Genomic DNA, 12,223 nt, shown 5'->3' on the forward strand with positions numbered 1-12,223 from the left:
GCAAGGAGATGGAGCCCAAGCAGACTGTAGCCATCTTGCTGAAGGTAACGGAGGGATTGGAGTTTGGGATGATTCCGGTAGCTAAAACTTTCTAGGTCTGGCAGAAATAAGACCTGGTTTGTGGAGGAAAGGAGCTCTACAACTACGCATAGAAGTCTCCTCCAGTTGTTGGCCTGACATGACGCTGCATGTGCACAGAAAATGTTCCACAAGAAAGTATGGCAAAGAACATTTACTGAGGAACAGCAGCTACAAGAGAACAGCAAGCTCAGTGAAGAAGACAGAGATCACATAGCACTGTGGGAGACTGGAGTTCTTACCAGCTAGACGGGAGAGTCCTCACAGAACACGTTGCGAATTCCGTGGAGACCCCAGAACAGCCATAATTTAAAAGTGGTATTAAGATATTCCGAGAATACAGTCAGCTGCAGACAACCCCTTTCATAGCTGAAAAGCGAGTGTCCAAGCATCAAATCGGTTTCCAAGTCAATGAACTGCCAGTGAGAGGAAATCTCAAGTCTCTTTACAAGTAAACAAGAAAGTCAATTGGCTCAGCTATGAGGTACCCCGAGAGTGAGTCCTAAATTTAAACTTTGACTACATGTCGGAAAGCATTTCGTGTGATCCATAACCAGGAAATAAATCAGGCCATACAAACAAGCTCAGAAATGACACAAATGATTAGAATTGCATGAAAATTTGACATATCATTATGACAACCGATTTCAAATATTTAAACAAATGAATATGAAACAAACCAGATGTCATGTCAAGAGAAATTAACAGTATAGAATAGCCAAATCAAATTAAAGAACTAATATAAAAACAGTGTGTCTTAAAAGAATAAATTACTGCATGGCCACCTGATCAAGTTGGACATTTCAGAAGAAAAAATTAACCAAACCACAATTCTACAGAACCTACAGAACTAGTTACACACACACACACACACACACACACACACCCAAATTCAAAACACACCCGTACACAGACTCACGCAAAATCTCACAATTTCTCTCACACACAAGGACACTCCTGGAGAAATAGTGAAATACGAAATCAACCGAGCCTCACAGACACGTAGGAAAATATGAAAAGATTTATTGCATGTGGGAAGCAAGTCACAGAAAAGAGCAAGGGAGTTTGGAGTAGAAGCAAGTGCCGGAATCAAGGATGGTTGATAACTTTTCAATTATGAAGAACGTTGACAAAATCACGGTTTCATGAACCTCTAGGGATCAAATAGGAAATTTCAGAAACAAACAAACCAACAAACAGAAAAAACCGTGTGTGTCGTACTTCTGTACATCACAGTTTGAAGGTAACAAGGCACAGGCATAATACGAAGAAACATCTCAGGAGAAAGTGGAGGAAAAAGAGCTGTGTCTTCCTAGAAGTACAGTGATACAAATTGCTAATGCGTTCACCTCAGAAACACTGGAAGCCGGATGCCAGGGAATATTATTAAAATGATAATCTGCAACCAGAAGAGATCACCGCGAATGCTGAATCCAGCAATAAAATGCCTTGATGACGATCTCTGTTGGATAAATGCATACTGTGCACTGCCCCAAACAAAGCAACCAGAAACTGCCAGACTTTGGAATGAGCAGCCTTATGTAACAAGAGACGTGACCCGAAGGAATTAGATAGAAGAAGAATAGAAGAAGAAGGGAACTTTCTGCAGCCCACATAATGTAGAATCCAGCAATTCGCAAATGTAGATAGATGTAAATGCAAAAAATTTTCTTGATCAAATTTCTATGTCTTTTTCAATGAGAGTTGACTGCTTGAAGCAGAATGATAGCACTATGTTTAAGTTTAGCATATGTAGAGGTAACAGGTTGAACAGGTAGCATAAATCATGCAGGAAATAATTGGAAGTGTACCACTGTGTCTTACCTCATGCACGATGGTATGTAATATTAATAAAAGGTTACTGTGTGGGTTCGAAGGGATATTGCAAATCCTAGAGCAATCGCAGTTTTGACCTCTGAGGTTTATGTTATAATAAGAATATTCCATGCATTCCAAAGAGGGAAGCCATGGAAGAAAAAGAAGTCTTACAAGAGCTCGGGCTCTTATACATCCAGTTGCTGATTGAACCAGCTTCCTGGAATGGAGGGTCTGAGGTTGAGACTAGGTCACAATTGTAGAGTCTCTAGAGAGAGAGTGTTGGATCCCCATGGCCCAGAATACATTTCCCATTTTCTCAGGCAGCCGCAGGTCATGAATGTGAGGATACTGAGAGGTTGGAGCAAGGTTCTTGGGAGGCATAAGGAAGAGCGAATGCTTCAAGATCCCCGCAGCCCGAAGTCCTCCCCTGCTTTGCCCCCTTCTTCATTGCTTTCTGCTCCTCCGTAGCTGTCCGACCTCTTCAGATCTCTTAGTCTACCCTGCCGTCTTCCTTGATGCCATGGGTCCCACTGTTCTTTCAACTCATCCGCTTTCCCTCAGTCCCGGAGTGGCTGCGGCCAGCAGAGCATAGATTGAGAGCAAGAGAGAAGGTCCTGCCCAGGAACCCATTCTAGAGATACTGCATCCTGCCTGGGAGCAACTTTTCCAGGGCAGCTTTGAGAAGTGGTGCGGAAAGAAACCTACTTGACCCACGTGATAGGAGAATGACAGACCGTAGTAGTATTCGCACAACGCGTTTCCATGTGAAACGTAGAGCCTTTCCACTCCGTTTTGAGTACATAGTAAGGGAAGGTTGACCTGGAAAGGCTGTCCTTCTGGATGCCATGTTTTCTCGGAAGAACTACATGTTAGTTGCAACTCCCACTTTAGAATATGAAGCCCTACCGAGAGAGATACGCAGACTAGACAGATACAGATACTTTGTGTGCGAATCAACAATGGCACAATACAGGCGTCAAAATGCGTACCAGTTATTCCAGAGAGATGGATTGGGCAGAAGGTAGAAGGAGAATAGTCTGATCATGTTTTGGCCACGTGTATGCATTATCTCAGTGTCTCTAGGAAGCGTTTGCTCCTTTAGATTTACAAAAATAGTAATAATCTCTTAAGTATGAGAAATGTGCAGAGAGGATTAGTGATTGAGAGCCATTCGTGCTTGTGGCAATCATATGGTACTTTTAATGGGTATATTAGAAAGGCACCAGGAACGACCATGTTGCCACACAAAGGAGAGGGTGTGGCGTCCCCGTGCATAGTGTCCCACCTCTTGTGACATGTATCGTTTTGGAATTTCCAGTGGCTTGATCAGGAACTACTGCAGGAATCCAGATCCTGTGGCAGCCCCTTATTGTTATACCATGGATCCCAATGTCAGGTGGGAGTACTGCAACCTGACACAATGCTCAGACGCAGAAGGGACTGCCGTCGCACCTCCGAATGTCACCCCGGTTCCAAGCCTAGAGGCTCCTTCCGAACAAGGTAAGGAGCCTGCGGCCAGACATCTACACGCTTAGAAGCTGGGATGGAAAGCCATGGAAATTCCCAGTGGTGCGGCAGCTTTCAATGGTCCACGGATGCTCGAGTGTTGACTGAGTTCTGCCATGTAGGAGGAAGCCCGCGTGCACTCTCTGGGGGAGTCAGCGGAGTGATTTCTGGTACAACGTGGGTGGGCTGTGTCTTTAGGATGGGCCCAAACCCTCCAGGGTGATTGCCTGCACAAGTCACCTCGTTGTAAAACGGACTATCTCAGTGTCTTAGCCAACATTTTTATTGTGACATGCTCTGAGGTGTGTGACTCTTTCCAAGCCAGGAAGCATTTCCAGGGATTGCTTCAAGTAGACAGCATTGGGTGCAATCTTCCGCATTGCCGATTCCGAGAAATATGACTCTGGAGCCTGTCGCCCTGGAGAAACCTAACAGGGCTTCCTTAATTCCATATCGCCCTGGGTCTGTGGAGCAGTACATGAGCTCCCAATGCTCTAAGGCTCTGCAGCCCTAGGCTTTGAAGGGAGTGATTTCTCAGTGTTCTTAAACCTCTTTGTGATGGCACTTGTACCTGGGAGGGGTCTGGAGAGAAAGAGTAGTAGACTTCTCCTTTATTGCAATTCAGGATGCGGGGCACGAGAGGATTCCCTCTCTCCTCCAAAGGAATAAGCTTTTGGCCTGCACACATCCCTGAGAAGCAAAGTGTCGTTGCCTTCAGTCAGATATAGAGGACCGTTTTCTGCCCCATGGCCCGGAAGCCAAAGGCCTTGGCTTTCATGAACAACGGTCTAGGGAAACATACCTGTCCCCGCCTCTGTCCCCGACAGCCGATTACCACCTGCAGCCCGCATTGCCAAATGCAGTGCCCTTTGCTCGATCTTGCCCCATTCAGTAGAGTTACCCAGAAAGGTGGTTGCTCGTGAGCGCACTTTCCAATGAGGAGAGCAGTCTGACCTGTTGTGTTTCTCTAAGGTTGCAGGTGAAATATTTCCAAGAACTGACTACGGTTCTAGAATGGTAGGAATCTGTTGCTTTGGTGTTGGTTTGTTGGTTGGTTTTCTCACATCCCTCGGTCTACGGATAAGGAAAAGAGTACGGTCGTAATTCTCATAGACTCCTTCCTGGTTGTGTCATCAGTGGCTTCACATGTATCTCTGTTCTCAGAGATCCTCAGCTTGATTTCTTCTGTTTTCCTTTCAGCACCGACTGAGCAAAGGCCTGGGGTGCAGGAGTGCTACCACGGTAATGGACAGAGTTATCGAGGCACATACTTCACCACTGTGACAGGAAGAACCTGCCAAGCTTGGTCATCTATGACACCGCACTCTCATAGTCGGACCCCGGAAAACTACCCAAATGGGTATGTCTTTGTTCTTTACCGTAAGAGAAGAAAGGGTCAACTGAAGTTTCTGTTAGAAGAGACGTGCTTCAAGCTGAGTTCTCCGAACTCAACTTGTGTCAGACGCAGATGGCGTAGCAAAATGTCTCAGGATGATTGCCTTGGAGCTACGGGTCTGAGAGAAGAGAACTGTTAAGCTGCCTCTCCTTCCTCCTAGTTTTATGGAGCAGAAGGGACATCTGGAGGCGAGGACATCACATGATGAAGAAAGTCAGAATGGCAAACGACCAAACACTTAGATTACCCTTCCACAACACCCACTAAGGGTCAATGAAGACTTTCCAATTGGAATTCTGTTATTCTGACTTCCAATTCCTGAAGGGAAGGTTGTGTTTGCCTTTTCTGTCTGGGCTCATGAGGAAAGATAGGTGCTTATTTATGGACAGGTAAATGTATCTCTTTCTACGCCTGTGTAAACTCCAATGGGGGAGGGAAACACTCGGCCTTAAGTACCAGTGGCCTGAAGGGATACGGGTTCGCAGCAAGAGAAGAGCCAAGGCAGGAAGGCAGATGAGAGTGATGCTGAAAAGAGACGGATGCTGAAAAGCAAAAGGGATGGGGAGATGGACAGAAGCCTGGGTCTGAGCACCCCAGGGCCAATTTTTTGGCCAGCAGCGACTACAAAAGACATGGAGAAATGGTTTCTCCATGTGGGAGAGGAAATGGTAGAGGCCCTAGCGTATTGAGAGAGGGGCAGTGATAAGCTCAACTCCATAGATGCCTTGGCTTTCTTCCTGGATAGCCTTCCTGCAGTGAGTAGCAAGGAGATGGAGCCCAAGCAGACTGTAGCCATCTTGCTGAAGGTAACGGAGGGATTGGAGTTTGGGATGATTCCGGTAGCTAAAACTTTCTAGGTCTGGCAGAAATAAGACCTGGTTTGTGGAGGAAAGGAGCTCTACAACTACGCATAGAAGTCTCCTCCAGTTGTTGGCCTGACATGACGCTGCATGTGCACAGAAAATGTTCCACAAGAAAGTATGGCAAAGAGCATTTACTGAGGAACAGCAGCTACAAGAGAACAGCAAGCTCAATGAAGAAGACAGAGATCACATAGCACTGTGGGAGACTGGAGTTCTTACCAGCTAGACGGGAGAGTCCTCACAGAACACGTTGCGAATTCCGTGGAGACCCCAGAACAGCCATAATTTAAAAGTGGTATTAAGATATTCCGAGAATACAGTCAGCCGCCGACAACCCCTTTCATAGCTGAAAAGCGAGTGTCCAAGCATCAAATCGGTTTCCAAGTCAATGAACTGCCAGTGAGAGGAAATCTCAAGTCTCTTTACAAGTAAACAAGAAAGTCAATTGGCTCAGCTATGAGGTACCCCGAGAGTGAGTCCTAAATTTAAACTTTGACTACATGTCGGAAAGCATTTCGTGTGATCCATAACCAGGAAATAAATCAGGCCATACAAACAAGCTCAGAAATGACACAAATGATTAGAATTGCATGAAAATTTGACATATCATTATGACAACCGATTTCAAATATTTAAACAAATGAATATGAAACAAACCAGATGTCATGTCAAGAGAAATTAACAGTATAGAATAGCCAAATCAAATTAAAGAACTAATATAAAAACAGTGTGTCTTAAATGAATAAATTACTGCATGGCCACCTGATCAAGTTGGACATTTCAGAAGAAAAAATTAACCAAACCACAATTCTACAGAACCTACAGAACTAGTTACACACACACACACACACACACACACACACACACCCAAATTCAAAACACACCCGTACACAGACTCACGCAAAATCTCACAATTTCTCTCACACACAAGGACACTCCTGGAGAAATAGTGAAATACGAAATCAACCGAGCCTCACAGACACGTAGGAAAATATGAAAAGATTTATTGCATGTGGGAAGCAAGTCACAGAAAAGAGCAAGGGAGTTTGGAGTAGAAGCAAGTGCCGGAATCAAGGATGGTTGATAACTTTTCAATTATGAAGAACGTTGACAAAATCACGGTTTCATGAACCTCTAGGGATCAAATAGGAAATTTCAGAAACAAACAAACCAACAAACAGAAAAAACCGTGTGTGTCGTACTTCTGTACATCACAGTTTGAAGGTAACAAGGCACAGGCATAATACGAAGAAACATCTCAGGAGAAAGTGGAGGAAAAAGAGCTGTGTCTTCCTAGAAGTACAGTGATACAAATTGCTAATGCGTTCACCTCAGAAACACTGGAAGCCGGATGCCAGGGAATATTATTAAAATGATAATCTGCAACCAGAAGAGATCACCGCGAATGCTGAATCCAGCAATAAAATGCCTTGATGACGATCTCTGTTGGATAAATGCATACTGTGCACTGCCCCAAACAAAGCAACCAGAAACTGCCAGACTTTGGAATGAGCAGCCTTATGTAACAAGAGACGTGACCCGAAGGAATTAGATAGAAGAAGAATAGAAGAAGAAGGGAACTTTCTGCAGCCCACATAATGTAGAATCCAGCAATTCGCAAATGTAGATAGATGTAAATGCAAAATATTTTCTTGATCAAATTTCTATGTCTTTTTCAATGAGAGTTGACTGCTTGAAGCAGAATGATAGCACTATGTTTAAGTTTAGCATATGTAGAGGTAACAGGTTGAACAGGTAGCATAAATCATGCAGGAAATAATTGGAAGTGTACCACTGTGTCTTACCTCATGCACGATGGTATGTAATATTAATAAAAGGTTACTGTGTGGGTTCGAAGGGATATTGCAAATCCTAGAGCAATCGCAGTTTTGACCTCTGAGGTTTATGTTATAATAAGAATATTCCATGCATTCCAAAGAGGGAAGCCATGGAAGAAAAAGAAGTCTTACAAGAGCTCGGGCTCTTATACATCCAGTTGCTGATTGAACCAGCTTCCTGGAATGGAGGGTCTGAGGTTGAGACTAGGTCACAATTGTAGAGTCTCTAGAGAGAGAGTGTTGGATCCCCATGGCCCAGAATACATTTCCCATTTTCTCAGGCAGCCGCAGGTCATGAATGTGAGGATACTGAGAGGTTGGAGCAAGGTTCTTGGGAGGCATAAGGAAGAGCGAATGCTTCAAGATCCCCGCAGCCCGAAGTCCTCCCCTGCTTTGCCCCCTTCTTCATTGCTTTCTGCTCCTCCGTAGCTGTCCGACCTCTTCAGATCTCTTAGTCTACCCTGCCGTCTTCCTTGATGCCATGGGTCCCACTGTTCTTTCAACTCATCCGCTTTCCCTCAGTCCCGGAGTGGCTGCGGCCAGCAGAGCATAGATTGAGAGCAAGAGAGAAGGTCCTGCCCAGGAACCCATTCTAGAGATACTGCATCCTGCCTGGGAGCAACTTTTCCAGGGCAGCTTTGAGAAGTGGTGCGGAAAGAAACCTACTTGACCCACGTGATAGGAGAATGACAGACCGTAGTAGTATTCGCACAACGCGTTTCCATGTGAAACGTAGAGCCTTTCCACTCCGTTTTGAGTACATAGTAAGGGAAGGTTGACCTGGAAAGGCTGTCCTTCTGGATGCCATGTTTTCTCGGAAGAACTACATGTTAGTTGCAACTCCCACTTTAGAATATGAAGCCCTACCGAGAGAGATACGCAGACTAGACAGATACAGATACTTTGTGTGCGAATCAACAATGGCACAATACAGGCGTCAAAATGCGTACCAGTTATTCCAGAGAGATGGATTGGGCAGAAGGTAGAAGGAGAATAGTCTGATCATGTTTTGGCCACGTGTATGCATTATCTCAGTGTCTCTAGGAAGCGTTTGCTCCTTTAGATTTACAAAAATAGTAATAATCTCTTAAGTATGAGAAATGTGCAGAGAGGATTAGTGATTGAGAGCCATTCGTGCTTGTGGCAATCATATGGTACTTTTAATGGGTATATTAGAAAGGCACCAGGAACGACCATGTTGCCACACAAAGGAGAGGGTGTGGCGTCCCCGTGCATAGTGTCCCACCTCTTGTGACATGTATCGTTTTGGAATTTCCAGTGGCTTGATCAGGAACTACTGCAGGAATCCAGATCCTGTGGCAGCCCCTTATTGTTATACCATGGATCCCAATGTCAGGTGGGAGTACTGCAACCTGACACAATGCTCAGACGCAGAAGGGACTGCCGTCGCACCTCCGAATGTCACCCCGGTTCCAAGCCTAGAGGCTCCTTCCGAACAAGGTAAGGAGCCTGCGGCCAGACATCTACACGCTTAGAAGCTGGGATGGAAAGCCATGGAAATTCCCAGTGGTGCGGCAGCTTTCAATGGTCCACGGATGCTCGAGTGTTGACTGAGTTCTGCCATGTAGGAGGAAGCCCGCGTGCACTCTCTGGGGGAGTCAGCGGAGTGATTTCTGGTACAACGTGGGTGGGCTGTGTCTTTAGGATGGGCCCAAACCCTCCAGGGTGATTGCCTGCACAAGTCACCTCGTTGTAAAACGGACTATCTCAGTGTCTTAGCCAACATTTTTATTGTGACATGCTCTGAGGTGTGTGACTCTTTCCAAGCCAGGAAGCATTTCCAGGGATTGCTTCAAGTAGACAGCATTGGGTGCAATCTTCCGCATTGCCGATTCCGAGAAATATGACTCTGGAGCCTGTCGCCCTGGAGAAACCTAACAGGGCTTCCTTAATTCCATATCGCCCTGGGTCTGTGGAGCAGTACATGAGCTCCCAATGCTCTAAGGCTCTGCAGCCCTAGGCTTTGAAGGGAGTGATTTCTCAGTGTTCTTAAACCTCTTTGTGATGGCACTTGTACCTGGGAGGGGTCTGGAGAGAAAGAGTAGTAGACTTCTCCTTTATTGCAATTCAGGATGCGGGGCACGAGAGGATTCCCTCTCTCCTCCAAAGGAATAAGCTTTTGGCCTGCACACATCCCTGAGAAGCAAAGTGTCGTTGCCTTCAGTCAGATATAGAGGACCGTTTTCTGCCCCATGGCCCGGAAGCCAAAGGCCTTGGCTTTCATGAACAACGGTCTAGGGAAACATACCTGTCCCCGCCTCTGTCCCCGACAGCCGATTACCACCTGCAGCCCGCATTGCCAAATGCAGTGCCCTTTGCTCGATCCTGCCCCATTCAGTAGAGTTTCCCAGAAAGGTGGTTGCTCGTGAGCGCACTTTCCAATGAGGAGAGCAGTCTGACCTGTTGTGTTTCTCTAAGGTTGCAGGTGAAATATTTCCAAGAACTGACTACGGTTCTAGAATGGTAGGAATCTGTTGCTTTGGTGTTGGTTTGTTGGTTGGTTTTCTCACATCCCTCGGTCTACGGATAAGGAAAAGAGTACGGTCGTAATTCTCATAGACTCCTTCCTGGTTGTGTCATCAGTGGCTTCACATGTATCTCTGTTCTCAGAGATCCTCAGCTTGATTTCTTCTGTTTTCCTTTCAGCACCGACTGAGCAAAGGCCTGGGGTGCAGGAGTGCTACCACGGTAATGGACAGAGTTATCGAGGCACATACTTCACCACTGTGACAGGAAGAACCTGCCAAGCTTGGTCATCTATGACACCGCACTCTCATAGTCGGACCCCGGAAAACTACCCAAATGGGTATGTCTTTGTTCTTTACCGTAAGAGAAGAAAGGGTCAACTGAAGTTTCTGTTAGAAGAGACGTGCTTCAAGCTGAGTTCTCCGAACTCAACTTGTGTCAGACGCAGATGGCGTAGCAGAATGTCTCAGGATGATTGCCTTGGAGCTACGGGTCTGAGAGAAGAGAACTGTTAAGCTGCCTCTCCTTCCTCCTAGTTTTATGGAGCAGAAGGGACATCTGGAGGCGAGGACATCACATGATGAAGAAAGTCAGAATGGCAAACGACCAAACACTTAGATTACCCTTCCACAACACCCACTAAGGGTCAATGAAGACTTTCCAATTGGAATTCTGTTATTCTGACTTCCAATTCCTGAAGGGAAGGTTGTGTTTGCCTTTTCTGTCTGGGCTCATGAGGAAAGATAGGTGCTTATTTATGGACAGGTAAATGTATCTCTTTCTACGCCTGTGTAAACTCCAATGGGGGAGGGAAACACTCGGCCTTAAGTACCAGTGGCCTGAAGGGATACGGGTTCGCAGCAAGAGAAGAGCCAAGGCAGGAAGGCAGATGAGAGTGATGCTGAAAAGAGACGGATGCTGAAAAGCAAAAGGGATGGGGAGATGGACAGAAGCCTGGGTCTGAGCACCCCAGGGCCAATTTTTTGGCCAGCAGCGACTACAAAAGACATGGAGAAATGGTTTCTCCATGTGGGAGAGGAAATGGTAGAGGCCCTAGCGTATTGAGAGAGGGGCAGTGATGAGCTCAACTCCATAGATGCCTTGGCTTTCTTCCTGGATAGCCTTCCTGCAGTGAGTAGCAAGGAGATGGAGCCCAAGCAGACTGTAGCCATCTTGCTGAAGGTAACGGAGGGATTGGAGTTTGGGATGATTCCGGTAGCTAAAACTTTCTAGGTCTGGCAGAAATAAGACCTGGTTTGTGGAGGAAAGGAGCTCTACAACTACGCATAGAAGTCTCCTCCGTTGTTGTTGGCCTGACATGACGCTGCATGTGCACAGAAAATGTTCCACAAGAAAGTATGGCAAAGAACATTTACTGAGGAACAGCAGCTACAAGAGAACAGCAAGCTCAATGAAGAAGACAGAGATCACATAGCACTGTGGGAGACTGGAGTTCTTACCAGCTAGACGGGAGAGTCCTCACAGAACACGTTGCGAATTCCGTGGAGACCCCAGAACAGCCATAATTTAAAAGTGGTATTAAGATATTCCGAGAATACAGTCAGCTGCAGACAACCCCTTTCATAGCTGAAAAGCGAGTGTCCAAGCATCAAATCGGTTTCCAAGTCAATGAACTGCCAGTGAGAGGAAATCTCAAGTCTCTTTACAAGTAAACAAGAAAGTCAATTGGCTCAGCTATGAGGTACCCCGAGAGTGAGTCCTAAATTTAAACTTTGACTACATGTCGGAAAGCATTTCGTGTGATCCATAACCAGGAAATAAATCAGGCCATACAAACAAGCTCAGAAATGACACAAATGATTAGAATTGCATGAAAATTTGACATATCATTATGACAACCGATTTCAAATATTTAAACAAATGAATATGAAACAAACCAGATGTCATGTCAAGAGAAATTAACAGTATAGAATAGCCAAATCAAATTAAAGAACTAATATAAAAACAGTGTGTCTTAAAAGAATAAATTACTGCATGGCCACCTGATCAAGTTGGACATTTCAGAAGAAAAAATTAACCAAACCACAATTCTACAGAACCTACAGAACTAGTTACACACACACACACACACACACACACCCAAATTCAAAACACACCCGTACACAGACTCACGCAAAATCTCACAATTTCTCTCACACACAAGGACACTCCTGGAGAAATAGTGAAATACGAAATCAACCGAGCCTCACAGACACGTAGGAAAATATGAAAAGATT

The 12,223-nt window shown here is 45.5% G+C and overlaps 1 protein-coding gene across 8 annotated transcripts in view; it reads left to right on the plus strand.

The window, feature by feature from the left end:
- LPA (lipoprotein(a)) overlaps positions 1 to 12,223 on the plus strand; it is a 260,670-nt gene that overhangs the window by 131,573 nt on the left and 116,874 nt on the right. For all 8 annotated transcript variants that reach the window (XR_012433296.1, XR_012433297.1, XM_074036788.1 and 5 more), the window contains 4 exons: positions 3,215 to 3,396; positions 4,603 to 4,762; positions 8,779 to 8,960; positions 10,167 to 10,326. Coding sequence is in view for 6 of the 8 variants with exons in the window: in XM_074036788.1 (XP_073892889.1) it covers positions 3,215 to 3,396; positions 4,603 to 4,762; positions 8,779 to 8,960; positions 10,167 to 10,326 (684 nt within the window). In the remaining 2 variants the exon portion in view is untranslated. The remainder of the gene's footprint in view (positions 1 to 3,214; positions 3,397 to 4,602; positions 4,763 to 8,778; positions 8,961 to 10,166; positions 10,327 to 12,223) is intronic.

The sequence above is a fragment of the Macaca fascicularis genome, chromosome 4 (assembly GCF_037993035.2).
Source record: "Macaca fascicularis isolate 582-1 chromosome 4, T2T-MFA8v1.1".
Taxonomy (NCBI): Eukaryota; Metazoa; Chordata; class Mammalia; order Primates; family Cercopithecidae; genus Macaca; species Macaca fascicularis.